We start from the raw sequence: 18,285 nt of genomic DNA on the forward strand, positions 1-18,285 counted from the left end.
CTAATTGACGTAAAATATTTCAAAGCAAACAATTTGTTTATAATGTGAAAGATAAATTATATATATTTTAAGTAAACATTTACTTACACAATATACCATAAAATCCATATAGGTCTAATCATTTATCAGAAAAGCGTTCAAAAATTTATAATGTCGAAGAATATTTTACTGCACATTGGGGTTTTTAGACTGCCCATCAGAGACTGAAATTGCTAACGGTTTGTTCAGCTGATTCGCACGTTTCTGTTCTTAGTTTCCCTGTCGTTTGGTAGACAACGGGAAAAATAGAGCAGACACCCAGAAAACGACAGCACACGGACGGTGTGTTGACCCCGATCATTGCTGCAGGAATGGCGGACGACGTTTCCAATATACCGACTAACAAAGACTTCTCTACATTGCAGACCAATTTTGCCCTCTCTCCAAAGAGGAAAAAAGATTCAGAAAACGGTATACGAATATTTATTTCATACTTTTTTAATATCACATGAATGTACTCGACGAATGAAACAAAGTGATTATAAATGTGTATGGTCTTACTGAAATGCTTCCATTCATGTGTTTCACTGTGTCCATGCATGTCATATTATGGACTGTCATAATTAATGCTATTAGATTGTCTGTCTGTTGTATTGAAGTTTTCATGCAAGTTTGCTGTGCTCTGCACTGCTGCCTATTAATGTGCTGTTAAGTCATACTCAACATATGCTCAACATTCTTTGTAGAATTGGGGAGGGGGGGGTTAAAATTACATGTAGGTTTTATCAATGATAAAAGGGACACTAATACATCATGATGTATCAATATTCCTTTTGTCGTTTTTGTCTTCAATGGTATAGCTGCTTTATTGTCCATGCCATTTGACTACACAATACAGCATTCTTGTGATTGTAATTAAGTGCTTGATTCAGGAAATTTCTGTGGGGGCAAAATAATTTCTATGGGGTACAATTTAAGATCAACAATGAAATACAAGAACGTATGTAAAGTATAGTCTGATTCATTCATACTTTTATTGTCTAGATTAATAAAGCATCCATAAATGATGATTTAAAGATTATTTTGTATTAATTATAGTTCCCTTCTGGCAGACATTTTGATAACCATATTTCTACAGTATTTATACCACATTAATAGCATTGCTAAATTTCAGTTAGTTCAATACATTTCTGTTGTATGGTATGGTATATGTATTGATAAAATTAATCCAGTTCCAAATTAGAGTGAGAAAAATTTGTCCTCTTTTCTCTTGAAGAATTTCAAACTGACTGGAAGCAGTCCAATGATGACATAGAGATTAACATTAAAGTGGACTTCCTCACTGTGGGGGTGAAGGACCCCAATGATATTGATGTGACCTTCAGCGACTCTGATGTAGTCATTGGATTCCCAAGTAAGAGTTTTATATCTGCACTTTAGAAATAAACAATGTTTTTCAATGATTTATAACCATTTAAACAAGAGCTTGGACTTAGGGTTTTGTGTCAAACAGCAATGTGACGCAGGACTGTCTATTTCATTGCCAGCCACTCATTCGAGGTTCTTTGAAATCAACAAGATTTGTCTGGCTTTTGAGACAAGACGAGGCAATCTGTGCAAATTTCACTTTAAAACCAGTGTCATTTTAACTTGTTTTGATGCAAGAAAAAGATAGTTACATCCTAACGAAAGTCTAAGTTCTTGTTAAAATGGTTCTAACATCGTATTGTAAACTTCATTGGTCTGCTGGCATATTCCATGATCTGTGATCTACATCATAGTTAATATGCTAAACAAATAAAGGCAGTTCACAATACCATTGTCACCGGATAATTTGGATGGGAGAAATTATGTTAACTTTGCATTTTTATTGAACTTCAACAATAAAATCTTTCTAATATTTTAATGGGAGCAATTGTGTTGATAGAGTTATGAATGCAACTGGTGATTGTAAGAATATGCAGCACAGATGCAATAAGTATGCAAACAGCTCAAAGTATTGTGATCTCTTGTGTAGAAACATAGTTCCAATCCAATCCAGTTGTTTAATACACTCTACTACAATTACATAACATGCAATGATTTGTATTGACCAGGCGGGAAGAAGTGGACTTGTGATTTCAGTCATCCCGTCGTGGGAGAAAAGTGCAAAGTTCAAATAAAGAAACACAAGATCATTTTAAAAGTCAAGAAGAAAGATTCAGGTGTCTGGAAAGATCTCATGGTAGGTATAACAGACACAAAGAGAAGATGCTGATTATTTAAGACACCTAATCCTCCATTTTATTCATTTGAAAAATTATTTAATTCTTTCCATCATTGATCAATTTTGATTAATCATTACAAATATTAAATAGAGCAAAATTGAAGCCCATTGCAGAAAAGATAGGATGATTAAGAATGCCACACAAATGCACACAACAAATCTGTTGTGATATATAGAATTAAGCAGCTTCACATTCAATTTGGAACTGCTTGGGGTGTTCAAGATGCAACGATGACTATTTATTGATTTTAATACCTTACTGTTTCTGAGGTTTAATACCTCAGTAACAAGACTTTACAAGTTTCTCAACAGTTTTTGTTTTGAAAGTTAAAGTTCTAAAAATAACTTTGATGATACTTTATACATTTTGTGTGAAGCCATTATGTAAAAAAAAATAAATAAACCTTTGTTTGCTTTCAGGGTCCCCCTGTGATGGCCTCTCAATCTGACTTCACCTGTGATTCCCCAAACTCCTCACTAAGTTCCCCCTCTGGATCCTCTGAAATGTTTGACCCTTTACAGAGTGTGACATCCATGTCTGTGAATTCTCAGTCGGGCGATACAGACAGCGGGGTTCATGTCATCGAGCAGGAAGGAGAGAAGGATGGTAAACATTACATCTCTCTATCTCTCTCTCAATATATTCTCATGTATTATAGCTAATGTGAAGTTTTTAGCTCTTCTTATTCCACAATAATGTATGAAATAACAATCATGTTCAAAATTGGTATTTTCACATCAAATCTTTCTGTGTGCTTTTAACCTATGCATGCATGTTTTACTTTTTTCAGAACCTGTGTATGAAATCAACCACATCAAACATGATTACATTGAGAAGGTAAATAGATCAAGCAAGATTCAATTCATCATGTTCATAATTGAATATTTAAGTTTGTTATATGGTAAATTAATGTAATAACTTAAAGGTACAAAAAGTTAATAGGTTTCAGGACACATGTATAATGAAGTCTTTCTTTTCTTTCAGGAAAATGTTTTCACTGTACATGTGTATGTGAAGGAAATTAAGAAAGACTATGTTAAAGTGCATTATGAACCCAGGAGCCTAACCATTCAGTTCCAAACACTGTGAGTGGTGTCTGTAGTGTGATAGTTCTTGTGTGTGAAATTTCACATGTCTATTTATGCTTTATAAAAAGAGCTACTTACATGTAGGTCTTTAGTAAGCAATAGAAGCCTTTAACTACAAGTAATCAGCATGTAGTTTTCAAGCTTGTCTGTACTTTACTGCACAATACTATATTCAAGAATTTTCACAGCTACTTATGAAATTCAGATATCGCAAACTGCATAGAATGCTTACTCTGAGTAACTCGCACAGTTAAAGAAACATGTACGAGTAAAGTGTGTTTATTGTTTTACATTTTTAGGGATCAGAAATTTCTGCAACTACACTCAGGCACATCTGATGAAACGTCATTTCTGTGGAAGGTCAATTTAAAGTATGTATATGTAAATCACATTCATTTACAAGTTACTGAATATTCAGATTTTTCATTTAACCTCAGAAGCATTTTGACAATTTGTTTCAAAAAGAAAATTTTATTATTGAATAACTTGGCCATGAAATGCTATTATCTGATAATAATATTTATTAATTCTTATGGGGTTGATAGCATACTGTAGCTTTGAATTATTTATGTTTTAAATAGCAGAGGATGTATATAAAGTTAAACGGTTACCAGTCAGTACAAAAGTGTAGAGTGACCATGCACGTTCAGGATCAGATGTACAATCATTATGTTAATTTCTTTTACGGTTTTACCTAATGTTTATATTAGAATGAAACAAAAAGATTGCATTCAATATTAAATGAAACATTCCTACCATTGAATACTACACTGAGAGTATCTGAATTATTTAAATGATTTGTTCTGTGTGTTTTTAGGGGAGAAATCAATCCTGACAAGAGTGTACACCGGGTCCTGGGGACAATGTTGGAGATCAAGTTGTGGAAGACTAAGCCAGATAGGTGGAGCTCACTGGAGGCCAGCCATCATAAAGGTTTGTGATCGGGTTGTTGATACTGGAAGCGTAGATTATATAGGCCACCCCACCGCTGAAGGTGTCCAGAAGCCACAGTCTTTTAAAGCTAATAAGTGTCCAGTAGCAGTTATCTACATGTATTTATGAATATTGCAGATTGGATATGTACTGTGCCCTCTTCAATCAGAGATTCAAGGATGAAAGTCATTGATAAAATCAAATAAGATCAGTTTCTGCCATAGAACTTTCATGTCATTTGAGCCATTTTCTTGGTTAATATGATTTGCAGACTAATTGATTATCATTTTGCCACATTTAAGGCATAATGATATGTTTGTTTGTGATCTTAAATTTGCTGAAAGATTAACTTTGCTGAATGCCCTGCACTCTTGTATTGATTTCAGAGGCGACAGCCACTAAATCCAGCGAGTGGATTTCTACAGGTAAAAGTACACCCTCCGCTACCCCCACTCCCAGCCACAAGCCAGGGTCCCCCACCAAGGGGGGAGTGGCGTTTGATGAGATGGCGGAGGTTGGGGTGTCCGGGAAGTTGGACCTCGAGGAGGACAATAGAGCCTCGTCGGAGATGGGAGCCACCGGGGTCAGCCGGGAAACCTTCATTCAGGTAGTGGAACTTAACTGTGCAATTATCTGACAGTACTATTGGCCATGCAGTTTAATTATTACTAACACAGGGCAGTAAATGAATGGTATAAGGTGATCACTTTTTAAAGTTCTTATTTTATTCAAGAGTTGTTGAACTAAAAGGACAGACAGTATTTTTCATCACGACAAACTTCGTTTTTTTTTAAGAGTACCCCTGATAATGAAATGAGTCCCCAAATTTCAGAAAATTTTCAAATTCACATTTCATGATGACATTTAATAATTATTAAGAAAAAGTTTGCACATTATAAAATAGATAAAATAAATGGTTTAGAAGTATGATTTGTGTGTCTATACAGAAGCCCACCTGTAAGGTGTCGCCAATGAACAAGAACCTGAGCAGCCTGTGTGTGCGGCCAGGAATGACGGGGCTGGACAACCTTGGAAACACCTGCTTCATGAATAGCGTGTTACAGGCACTGTCCAACACCACAGAGTTCAGGGACTACTTCCTAGGTAAGATCTACTACCACTGCATTACTTATACATATATACACATGTTGCACCACCTGTATCACATAATATTATATACATCTCCAACACCACTGAGTTCATGGACAAGTTCTTAAGAAAGGTTTAGTGGTCTACTACCACCGCATTACACACAAGTCCAACACCACTCAGTAAAGAAACCACTTCCTGAGTAGGATATTCCCTACAACTCATGTCAACAAATACTGGTAGTCATACTAAGAGAATTTTTATGCATTACATGTACATGTATATATGTAGATTTGCAATTGATTTCTGTTGATTAATATCATCAAAGAATAATTGTTAATTAGTTATTACTATGATTCAACAGCTGCATTGCCTCTGTTTTCAGAATCCAGGTTTCAAAATGATATAAACACAGACAACCCCCTGGGTATGGGGGGCAAGCTGGCTGTTTCCTATGCTGTCCTGCTTCGTACGCTTTGGTCTGGAAAGCATTACTCCTATGCTCCTTCAAAGCTTAAGGTACCTTCATAGAAAATTCATAATGTTCCATTCTCTGGCTTTATCTAACACTTACAACATGTTTTGATCTAGCACTATCCATGTGTAAGCAAGTTTATCCTCTGACTATATGGGGCCTGGTCAATATTTGACGCACCAGACATGACTTTATAAGTATAGAAGAGTGTTATGAACACTCTATTCAGTAATTAAAAAAAAAATTGAACTTATTTTGGTTAGGGACACCTGTCGATATTAATGTGGATGTAACAAAGTACTTTCACCAGATTGGAATTTTTAGATTTAATTATATTATTTGGCCAAAAAAAATGTTTCAAAAATTTTTGGAAAGCCCTATCTCATGACTTACAGATTCCTAGATAATGCTCTAACCCATTGCGCCATGCTGATAGGTAGCAATTTGTGAAATTGGATGTGTCCCATACCACCTCAAATTTTTGCTTATTGATATGCATCTATTTCATATTATATACACATGTATGTAGGGCCATTTTTACCCATGGTCTTTCCTCCTTCTAGAGTTTGGTGGGACAGAAAGCGAGTCAGTTCAATGGGTTCGCTCAGCATGATGCCCAGGAGTTCATGGCCTTTTTCCTGGATGGTCTACACGAGGTTTGTCTCTCACAGCTGCTGCTGTAGTCAATGCTTTGTCACAATTTAAACTGAAGTATGTAATGGACTTTAGTGTTCCATAATACATGTATTAATGTACGAAACAGTTGAAAATGTTGAATGAATGTTTGGTTTACTTTGCTTATCAAACAGGATCTGAATCGGATAAAAAAGAAACCCTACACAGAAACTGTGGACTCAGATGGAAGGTCTGATGAAGTAAGTAAAGACTTCATTATTTTTTTTCTCTTCTCCATTTGTGATACATGTGTATTCTAGATTAATAACTTTTCTTTCACGCAAGATCTTTCCATATTTTACTGCTAAGTTTGATTTGTTGCTGATGAGTTGATTTTTGATCTTATGTTGTAAGTTAGAATAGTTTTTCTGCTCAAGTTCTATTTGTTGATGTCTCCATGTTTAACTTTGGGGATTGATTGTAGGTTGTGGCTGATGAGGCGTGGGAGATGTACAAGAAGAGGAATGACTCGTTCATTGTGGACCTCTTCCAGGGACAGTACAAGTCTAAGCTCACTTGTCCCGTCTGTGGCAAGGTGAGACCAGGGGACCTCACTCTCCCTGGGGATTATCTACCCTCTCTTGGGATTGCCCTCTCGTATGGGAATTCCCTACCCATTTTAGGGATTCCCTACCCTCTTTAGAGATTCCTTACTCTCTTTAGGAATTCCCCACTTTGTTCATTGGTGTTCAGTGAAAGCAAAATAATTGTAAAACAATCTGCCAGATTTCTGTTTTTTTAATCAAGGCATAAGTGAACATATATATGTATTGTAAAGTGGGCAGTCTTTGTGTGATTGAGTCATCTATATACTAGTAATGTATTGATTTCAGATCTCTATAACCTTTGACCCCTTCCTGTATCTGTCACTCCCGCTTCCAAAGAAGAAACGTATGCTGCCTGTGATATTCATGTGGAAAGAACCATATAAAAAACCACTACAGGTGATTTCATTTAGCTTCGATGGTGAACAATTTGAGATTGGGGCTATACATGTATGCAGGCAGATCACTGATCAGTGTTGTATTTGCTGTATATATGGTGTATTTTGTCTTATGATACAATAACCTAATGAAATTGGAAAATAATATAAGATTTATTCAAACAAGAAGACGATATTTTCCCCCCATTTTTAGTTAATTCATAATATATAATTTACTATTCAATATAAAGGTTATATGGACAAAGGAATATGTGCGGTATGGTCAAATATCTGCCCCCGATTTCAACCAATTTTTAAATAGTATCGTATAAAAATGAAATCTTCACAAATCATTGTAAAGAGAATGCCTATAACTTTAATAATGATTTTACTCATCATTGCTCACTCCCTGTTTATCTATGACGTCACCTAAATGACCTAATTCCCGCAAATTTGCAAACAAATGAAGATATTCTCATTTTAGCTCTATATTTTGCATTCGGAAGTAAAGAGCGCAGGTCTGCTCAAGTGCGATTTTAACATATGTTTTTCTTCAGATAGTTATACATATTATACTAAAAAATGGTACTTGAGCAAGCCTGCGCTCGATGTTTCCCAGTCGAATAACCATTGGAAAACACCCATATTTTGCTATAAAACATCAATTTATCAAAATAATGCAATCTTCATGACGTCATTTCTACATTTTGACGTCACTGTGGTGATAACCTTTTACACCTTAATTTCCAATATGATTTTAACTATCTTTCACCTTATTTTAAAGCTCTTTCTAAAACTTTGATTTTGGGGGGCAAAAATTGCATAAAACCGCACTTAGTCCTTTGGCAAAAAAGAACATTAATCTACAGTAACCGATAATAAGCCTGTAGAAAAATTTTTCTCAACTTTTCCCTGCACTGAATGTTATCCATGAATATCTTAAATTCTGCATTCTTTACTGCAGTTGGTCCTGAGACTTCCCAAAGAGTGTACGACAGAGGCACTGAAAGAAGAGGCCGCCAAAAAAACAGGAGTCAAACCATCGGCAGTAAGTCACCTCATAATCTTTTGACTGATACTCTAAGTGAGTGTTGCTTTCTTGTCATACACATACAGTTGTTGATGAGGGAATTTATCTTATGCAGATGAGGGTTTTTGAAACGTACAAAGGAAAAATCTACAAATTTTACGGGAAAGGATCCGATCTGAGTGCAGTCCAGTCCGGGGACACTATCATAATGTAAGTTTTTTATGTACTTTATATACATGACTGCTTCAGATAACAGTTCATAGTAATGTGAATAGCTTTATATATTTGCAATTTTTTTTAAAATCGCTTCTTTGAAACATTTTTTGAAAAATTGTTCGTTTTGCAGATTGTATCTAGTGTTAGAAATTATCAGTCCAAATGAGTACAATAAATTTTTATGCTATTTTTTAGAAGAGTTGTTATAAAATATATTTTTCATCTATTTATTTGATTTATTTGCACTTACTGGCAGTATATAATGTTAGATGTGATGCAATTTTTATAGTTCAATCAAAATCTGTCAAAAATTGAAATTGATATTTTACTAATCTATCCATACTACATTGTATTACACTTGACTTAACTGTATATTCAACAACCTACATGTATACCTTTAGATATGCTTATGTTGATATTCCCATTATATAAATAGTGCCTGTTTGGGAGGGTAACAGTTGAAATTGACAACCTGAGGAAACCATTTTCAACCGACACGAAGCGGAGGTTGACAATGGTTTTCGAGGGGTGTCAATTTCAACTGTTATCCTCCCAAACAGGCACTATTTATTTTATTATACTGAAAGTCTTAATTTTAGAGAATTTTTATATTGCTATTATTTAGAAATGACATGAATTCTACGGCGAACCGTACGCGCATAATTTACGCGCATGTAACAATTCGTTGTGTTACCCGTTGCTAAGTGTGTTGCTAATGCTGAGGGTAATTGAACGGATTATCAACTGCATCTAAACCAATCAGATTTCAGTATTTAACATGAAAGTGTAATAAATAATTTTGTTTACAGATCAGAAGTTTTGACAGAAGACATAGCAGGGGAACCTGTTCATGAAATCTATGTTATTCAGGTAGGAACTGTAATTTGTGTTACATATGTAGGTATATGAACATATAAAATGAATAAAACATCCTACAGATGAGAAGAAATCTGTATTCATATGTACTGGTAATATGGAACTAAATCTGAACATAGACTTGATTTTTCTATCTTTATTTTCCACATATGCTTATCAGACAATCTGAAATGAATATTTTCCGTGACATTTTCTTATGACTTTTACAATCCGAAAATTAGATGTACTGAAAAAAAAGTTATTTTATACAGAGAACAATAATGCCAAACCAGGTACCGACTCGCTGTGCGTCTTGCCGGCGTCTTTGCCCAGACAACTGTAAACTCAAGCGGTGTACCAGGTGTTTCAAAGTGGGATACTGTGACCAGTAAGTACCTTGTACCTACTATCACGTCTACCTTGTTAAATACATTATGTTTACTTTACTGCTTTACTAAGTCTTCCGTATATATGTACTTTAAAATATATGTAAAAAAGACTTTTATTAACCACTGGAGGTTAACATGTATGATAAATATTTAAGTTAGTTACAAAAAGTGTTTATAAAAAGATAAACATGTTGAGGATGATGTTTACTGACTGTATACATGTAACAGCATCTGTGAGTATTTAGATACATGTACTGCAATTTATATATAAAAATGTATTTGCTATAAAAATATAAATAAAAAATTAAAAAAATAGAAATTGATAATTCATTAAAGTATATGTGTGCTCATGAAATTGTACAATCATGTGCTTGATTTGTACTATCCTTTGTGGTAGCTGTGAATTTGTAGGTGGTGACTTTTATTATTCCATTGTAGCTCTTGTCAGAAGAACCACTGGATCATGCACAAGAACCACTGCAACATGACCCCGGAGCCTGTGGGGTCGCCATTCATCGTCAGCATTCCTGAGTCCCGCGCCACCTTCTCAAGACTCAGCACTCTGATGGAGGCCTATGCCAGGTACTTGCAACAAACAAGGGGAGGTATTTGTAACAGACAGGGGTAATATAGTGTGTAAATTATTTAAAGATAACATTTAAAAGAATAGACACCATTAACAAAGGTATGAATAGATCTCTGAGGCTTATGCCAGTTGATTGTAATGGATAGGGTACTTATAATTGTCAATGTTACATTGTTACCCTCTTTGGATTTTTTAAAGATAGAAAACAAATTGTTCTCTCCAGGAAAATGAGGTTTTGTTTACAAGTGGTGACACTGATACCTCAATAATCTATAATTACATTTTCTAGGTACTCAGTAGATGTTTTCCAGCCTCCAGTGAAAACAGAGCACAAGATTCATTCCTCAGGCATGAGCAGTAGCAGCAGCCAATCGAGTGGAAGCATCAACAGCCTGGACAGCCAATCATCTTGTAGCAGTTCCTGTACCATCACGGCGGAGCAGGGCTCAGTGGAGGATAAGGTGGACTTTTTCATCGGTGACACAAACATAGTGAGATGTCAATGATGCAGATAGACATAGCTCTAGTTGTGTGCTGTTTCTCTGAAGTCTATCCACAGCAGATAGACGTAGCTCTAGTTGTGTCCTGTTTCCCTGTAGTCTATCCACAGCAGATAGACGTAGCTCTAGTTGTGTCCTGTTTCTCTGTTATCTATCCACAGCAGATAGACATAGCTCCAGTTGTATCCTGTTTCTCTGTAGTCTATTCACAGCCATTGTATGCAATACTTAAGAATTATGCTAGATAAAGTGGTTGCTTACTGGGAAAATTTTTGGCTGCTGAAATTTCAAATTATCCTGTTTGCAATACATGTATTAAGTACCTTATAGATCATGCTGGATGCATGTAAATTGGCTGCCTTAAATTGATTGAAATTTTGTGATGCTGGAATTTTGCTTTTATAGATATATTGACAGCCATTGTTTACAAAACTTAGAAACTTATGAAATCATGCTAGACAAATTGTCTACTAACTATAAAAGAATTTAATGCTGCTGGAATTTTGAATTTTTAAATCAACAATCCATAGTTCTAATGGGTTTGAACAACAAAGAATTGAGCTATTGTTTATAAACAAATTAGCTGATCTTCTAGTTTGTGTGACATTTTGAGTGATGTTGTGAATCATTATTATGCATGTTCATTGTTATCAGTCACTAGTTTGAAATGAAATCAATAATATGATGCATTTTCTTGTCGATGAATTTAAATAATTTTTTTAAAAATTCGCCCATTAATACATGATTCTATAATAGCGAATTACACTTACTGGTGTGTGTTTGATTGTAGTCTCTGGACCTGAGCGAGGGTAACATGAGTGGAGACAACAGCTTTTCCAGTCTACACATGGGTAATGTCAGCGACGGCTCGTCGACCAGTATCGGGGCCAAGGCCGGCAGTCTGTCCTCCCTCGACTCGACCGGAAGTGGTTCCATGTCGTCTCCAACGTCCGGAGATGTGGACTTTGTTTCAGATCATCGGGAAAGTCCAGATGAGAGGGAGGAAGGAGACCCAGGAAACTTACCAGAGTCTGTGTCATTTAAGACACCTAATCTACCAGAGTTCTCCTCATTCAAGATGCCCAAAACGTAGGATAACAATGTTTTATTATTCAGTTGTGGATTGTTTAGTCTTATAATAGTATTTCCCAAAGAGCATTGCAAAGGACCGATTATGATAGGAAGTAATATAAAAATGCTAGTACAGTGTCTCATTATTTAAAAGTGTACATATATTGGAATCAGATGGACAAATTTTTAAGATAAGCTTTTTGTATTTTGTAGAAATGATTCAGATCAGTTTGGGAAGTCAACATTTGACAATGAAAGTGAATCGGAGAAGAGTCGAGCTGTGCCCACTAAACCAGTGCTGGGGATCAAGTCAGACGAAGTGGAGAGACCCAAGCCTCCGTTCTACATGAAGCCGGTCAACCAGGACGGGCTAGGGATCAGGGGTCCGGAGGGGGAGAGATTAGAGGACTTAGGTAAAATAAGGGTGTGATGGAACTATAGGGATGTGAAGGACAGAATTAATAATGATAGTGACAGGACTCTGTAAGAGTGACTAAGAACTTGGCTTCGAAGGTTCATGGCAGAAATGTGAGAAACAAGACTTTAACAGATACTACTTCTAAGTTTGATTAGATTCTAAATACATGTATAATGCAGGCTCTTGGTAATTTAAATTAAATGTACCTAGTTGGTACATGTTGGGAAAAGTGTGATGCAACACTGAGTGCTGTAAATCAAGGCAGTACACATCACATGTTCTAGTTGTGGTTTAATCTGTATGACTACCAATCAAATTACACTGTGCAATGCATACATCAGTATGACTACCAAGTAAATGGTGTGTACTTTATATATTACATATACATGCACATGTACTCTACCAGCATTTGGTTTCAACAGAAGCATCAGTGATATAACTTCATCAATTATGAAAAATCTTTCTAATGTTAAAATGGTTTGGTTTATTCAGGAGATGAGCCATTAGATCTAGCAAACAAACAGTTTCTGTCTATTGACTGGAAGAACCATGAGAAATACGACTCCTACGTACTGGTGCAGACCAAGGAACTGGTGAGTGTGGTCTGATGACCACTGCACTGGGATAAAGTGGACCTATTTGTAATAGGTAGTCTATTCAATTTAGCCTCAATAAATATCAAAAATGGCTCTGTTTTTCTGTTCTAGGAATATACTGAGGACCCAACACTTACAGCGCAGTATACTGAAGGTACGCCATCACTATGTAAAATCCCCAGAAAAGATATCGGGGAACTATTGGAGATGTTTGTTTGAAGGCATTGATGTTATGATTGTGTTGAGAACTGAGCCTTTGTACTTTCAGAGACAGGAAATGTTAACATCCAGCAGTGCATGGACCTGTTCACAGAGCCGGAGATTCTGAGTCCCGAGGAGGCGTGGTAATTATAGGCTCTGTCTGCTCTCATTCTCAAACAAAGTGGGATGTGTGTGGTACATGTTGTGTGGTACAGAATACAGAGCAGGCACACACTTGAGATAAGAACAAAATACTGTGGATGCAGGAACTTACAATATTATACTGTGGTTTCATTAATATTCAAGGGTATCATTTTTCGTAGATAAAGTGAAAATCACAGTTTCAAGGATATGTTAATTCGTGGCCAATGACCTTATCAATACAAAATGTTAATAGAAATTGCACTTCAATGAACACTTAATTTCGTGGATCAAATGAATACCGAAATCCTCGAAAATTGGTATTCAACAAATATTGATGAAACCACAGTACTTTATGTTCGGGGTTTTTTTTTCGCATGTCACAAAGTTCGCGAAAATTGGTCATACGGGTAACATTTTGAATTTTGCATTAGTCATTTTGTGCGATTTAAAAAGTTTCTTATAGAAAATTATGCAGAATATAATTTCTGCATGTTCAATAAATAGCGATGTAAAAGTGATCGCAAAAGAGCAAAAATTAGATCGTTGTGAAAAGTACCACTGTCAAATACAAATTTTGAAAATCTCTATAAGACATTATATACCGGTACTAGTATTTGAATTATAATGTGAAATTTTCTTTATAGCATATTGTCCAAGGATATTGTAAAGAATTTCTTAACCTCAGTTATTCAATATAGCAACGTAAATAAGGAATTTTGAAGCTGATATCTGTCACTTGCATACATTTATACATTGACACATACATGTACTACTGTAACACAAGTATCTGCTGCTACTGGTAGGTACAGCCTCTGTTGTAAATAACTAAGCATATTAGCTGGTAGATTCTATGCATAAGGCCCCCCCCCCATCTTCTACTTGAAGATACTGCCCCTCCCGATAATAACTACTAATATATATACATGTGTTTATGTTACATGTAGGTACTGTCCATCCTGTAAAGAGCACCGTGAGGCCACCAAACAGATGTCCATCTGGCGGCTCCCCCACACCCTCATCATCCAGCTCAAGAGATTCTCCTTCAGAAACTTCATCTGGAGAGACAAGATTGACAAAATGGTGGAGTTCCCTGTAAGGTTAGTATTCTGTGCTATCGATTCATTAGGTGATTGGTTAGTGGCGTGTCATAGAGTCATAGGATCACCTACAACCGTTTCATTGAATCTAAAATTGCACCTGTACTGATAATGGTATGAACTCTTTTTTAATTTTTGGAAAGAAGACTATTGTTATCTTTCCAAGCCCCCCAAAAATACATACATTTATTTTTAATTTTTTTTTCCTTCCTATCAACTGTCAAAAAAATCATGTTATTTTTACATAGCAGTAGCTTAATATCTATTGTGTCTTTTGTCCCCCAGAGGGTTGGACCTTTCTCCATACACAAAGATAGGGGCAGACAAGTCCCCACCTGTGTATGACCTGTACGCTGTGGTCAACCACTACGGGGGAATCCTGGGGGGACACTACACCTCCTTTGTACGGACGCCTGATGCAAGAGACCCAACCAAGAATGAGCTTGGTAAGTAGGAATCTAGAGGTTGTTGTCACTGGACAAAGAACAGAATATGGTTACAACTTCATTATCATAAATTATCTTTTAGTACATGTGCCATAACAGAACTAAACTACTTGACGTGTTTGTTTTGAATAGAATTTAATATTTTGTAGTGATGCAATTCTAGAAATAATAAATGTACTGGTGTTAATAACCATAAGAGTTTTTTATGCATCCTATGTCATTTATATTTTAAAAGAAATGTGTTGATTTCAATAAGGCTTAACATTTATTGATATAACATGAATTGTAGTACATTTTTTTAGTTACTTTACAAACTTTATGGAACTTTTATTATATACTCATCTGATAGGATTGATCATCCTTATCCCAATGCTCTTTGTTTTTTGAAGACTGGAGATTGTGTGATGACAGTCGAGTAAATAACATCAGTGGAGAGAGGAATGTGGTGTCCAGAGGGGCCTATCTCCTGTTCTACAGAAAGAGGGAATCTCTGGTGACCCCCATGCTCATCTCCCCTACCCCAGATTTAGACATCGGTGATCAAAATGTCAACGCCAGCTTCATGTCGCTAAGGACAAAAGCCGAGGAAAGCGAGGCGGAGAAAGAGCCGTGTTACATGAAGGACGAGAATCTGATAGAAGATGAAGATGTGGCATCCAGCTTGGACAACACGGAACCGGACGACTTCGGAGACGCCTCCGGACTGGATAACCTCCCCTTGCTTGTTGACCACCATTATCCGAGTATGTACGGAGTGTCTGGGGAGGATGAGGTGGATAAGGACTCTGGATACAGCCAGAGTAGATCCAGTCCAGCCGAGGATCCAGGTTATACAGACATGGAGGCGGTAGACTGACCTAGTTATGTAGATTGACCTAATTTATTGGAGATTAGAATCAAATGAATTTTTTTACTGGATGATCAGTGTGCTGAGTTTTGTGTGTTATTGCTTGGTAAAAGATTTTTTGAATGTGAACAACTTTGATTATTGGAGATTGCAGATGAAATTTGATTAATGATGTGATGGTGTAAATTTTAAACAATATTAATGTAGAGTAGCATGCCACTATTCAAACAGGCTATTTTAGATAACCTGGTAAAAAAGTAATGCTTGATATCATTTATTTGACAGAAATTCTGGTTGCACACTCATTGCTTGAAACTCTTCAGTGCATTGATATTGTATTCTGGCTTGACTTTTTCAACACTCACAGTGACCTTAAAGATTTCATCTTCAAAAATATGTAAATAGATGCATTTATCTTTTGATTATTATATGACTAAAATCCACAGACCTTAAATGTAGGCCAGTGTCTGGTTCTGATTTGACGTGGATGTTTAGTTGTTCTGTGAACTGTGTGGTAGAGATGATGTTGAGTTGTTCTGTGAACTGTGTGGTAGAGATGATGTTGAGTTGTTCTGTGAACTGTGTGGTAGAGATGATGTTGAGTTGTACTGTGAACTGTGTGGTAGAGATGATTTGAGCTTTTTATTATGTGATTCATGTTCAGTCAAGTGGACTGACTGTTTAATATATTCAGAACTGTGTTTAATAATACCAAATGAATGAGTTTAGTTCTCCATGTTGACCATGGAAATGTAGTTATTAGTGTAATCGGAAAACTTGTACAGAATGATAAAATATATATTTATGAAGTCAAACTTCTGTGATTTGTGTGAATATTTTTGATTAGTTTTTATATGTTTTGGGCATTACATGTATTTGTAAATATCTTTGTCCTGTTTCTGGCCTGATATTGTTAATGTATTGTGTCTGAAGTGTTAGGATTCTACAGGTTTTAATATTTTTTGCTTGGTATAGACGATGCCAACAAAATGGATTCTGTCTCAGGCAAAAGTAGTCATTGTGTACAAATTACAAGGATAATTATTTTTGATCCATGGTCATGAGTTGTCTTTTGCCCTGCTCTAATGCTGTCAGCATTGATGTTGATGGATTTGGTTATATAAAACTGTATGAAGAATTTTGATCTTTGCTAACATGTAGGAATTTGTTCACCATGACTTTGATTTCATGAAAGCAATGGATATTATAGTTTTTTACAGTTATTGCTTAAAAATCATAGTGTTAGTATTCTTTCTTAGAGAAAACAGTGGGATAGAATCCGGAATCTAAACTTTAAGATGAATCTGTAGTATGCTTAATACGTGTGTCTCATTGGACATCTTGCTCGTCAGCACTGCACACTACTGGTAACCTCAGGGTATATGTACTTAGTTTTACAGTCATCAACAATTCAGTGAATAAAAATCTGCAATGTATTGGTGTAGCATTACTTGTAATAAATTCAAGTATCCTTAACAATATGTTAAGCCAAATTTTAAGTTTTTGAAAACTTAATTAACATGCATTTCCTCAAAACATGTAGGCAAAGGTGATTTTTTTTCTTCAGTACCTCAAAGTCTGAGAACATTATTTTCTATGGTAAAAATGGTTAAAATATTAATCTGCCAAACATTTTTTTGTAATTTAAAGCTCTAAAAAACAGAACACGTCGTTTTCCTTTGATGTTTTTTGTTTTGTTTTGTTTTTTTCCTTCTTACTTTTGCTTCACTGCCGAGGACACGTGTGAACACTGCAGACACGCCCCTTCCTTCAACATGGAAGAAAAAGTGGTAGTTTCACGGTCGTGTGTTTTACGCTCTTTGTTGGGTTAGAGTAAATAGAAGAAAAAATATAACATGGATCATTAAAGACAAGATGCAGTAAAAACTACAAAAGTAAATGGACATTTCTATTCTGAGAGACATAGATTGATCATACATTGACAAGGAGAGTGCCCGTATAAACCGACATCGTCCACCGAGTTTTGTTTTATTCCTACGATAACAGGAACCATAAAGCTCTGCTTTTCTCTGTGTTAAATTATATGTAAACATTTTTTACAGACTTGTTTCATTTTAATACTTATTGTAAATAAAAAGAAGATGTTAGCAGTGTTGTATATATGATTTGTTTCAATGAGACCTTGTCGTTTTTTTGTTGAAAATAAAAATCATCTTTTACTGAAAACTTGTACTTTGTATTATATTGAAATAGCGACCAAATTTCATCGTTTACTAATGTTGTAAAAATTCACTATGTAAATTGACAGAGGAAACTCGAAAGCGTACAATTTTTGTTTATTTGATAAAAATACACAGTATTTTTAATAAAAATATATTCAGTCGCTGTGACAAACAAGTAAAGCTATTTGTAAGGTACATGTATAAACAGGATCCTAAACATTAAGTTGACACGATTCAAGTCGTATGCTTGCTGCCTTCAGAAATTAATGAGAAAAACA

The 18,285-nt window shown here is 35.6% G+C and overlaps 1 protein-coding gene across 2 annotated transcripts; it reads left to right on the forward strand.

Moving 5' to 3' along the window:
• The first annotated feature begins 175 nt into the window (after positions 1-175).
• LOC128157735 (ubiquitin carboxyl-terminal hydrolase 19-like) lies at positions 176-17,999 on the forward strand. 2 transcript variants are annotated; one of them, XM_052820338.1, is made up of 29 exons: positions 176-450; positions 1,256-1,393; positions 2,076-2,203; positions 2,666-2,852; positions 3,037-3,083; positions 3,231-3,331; positions 3,634-3,705; positions 4,152-4,267; positions 4,654-4,874; positions 5,215-5,371; positions 5,742-5,875; positions 6,395-6,487; positions 6,641-6,706; positions 6,931-7,041; positions 7,340-7,450; positions 8,393-8,476; positions 8,574-8,668; positions 9,484-9,544; positions 9,802-9,917; positions 10,357-10,500; positions 10,794-10,995; positions 11,795-12,093; positions 12,289-12,488; positions 12,986-13,086; positions 13,201-13,243; positions 13,358-13,433; positions 14,379-14,531; positions 14,817-14,977; positions 15,367-17,999. In XM_052820338.1, the coding sequence occupies exons 1-29, from the start codon at positions 351-353 to the stop codon at positions 15,831-15,833; spliced, it is 3,984 nt and encodes a 1,327-aa protein (XP_052676298.1). In that variant the 5' UTR covers positions 176-350; the 3' UTR covers positions 15,834-17,999. The 2 variants fall into 2 exon arrangements, with proteins under 2 accessions (XP_052676298.1, XP_052676299.1); XM_052820339.1 differs by having other exon boundaries at positions 10,794-10,965; positions 15,367-17,998.
• Positions 18,000-18,285: the final 286 nt, after the last annotated feature.

This window comes from Crassostrea angulata, chromosome 8 (genome assembly GCF_025612915.1).
Source record: "Crassostrea angulata isolate pt1a10 chromosome 8, ASM2561291v2, whole genome shotgun sequence".
In the NCBI taxonomy this organism is placed as follows: Eukaryota; Metazoa; Mollusca; class Bivalvia; order Ostreida; family Ostreidae; genus Magallana; species Magallana angulata.

What these genes read in the sequence shown, in the direction of transcription:
- LOC128157735 (XM_052820338.1), top strand. Translation starts at nt 351, where the DNA reads ATGGCGGACGACGTTTCCAATATACCGACTAACAAAGACTTCTCTACA. An exon ending in CTTGTCCCGTCTGTGGCAAG is followed by an intron (nt 7,042 to 7,339) that starts GTGAGACCAGGG and finishes TATTGATTTCAG; the next exon opens with ATCTCTATAACCTTTGACCC. An exon ending in TCATCGGTGACACAAACATA is followed by an intron (nt 10,996 to 11,794) that starts GTGAGATGTCAA and finishes GTTTGATTGTAG; the next exon opens with TCTCTGGACCTGAGCGAGGG.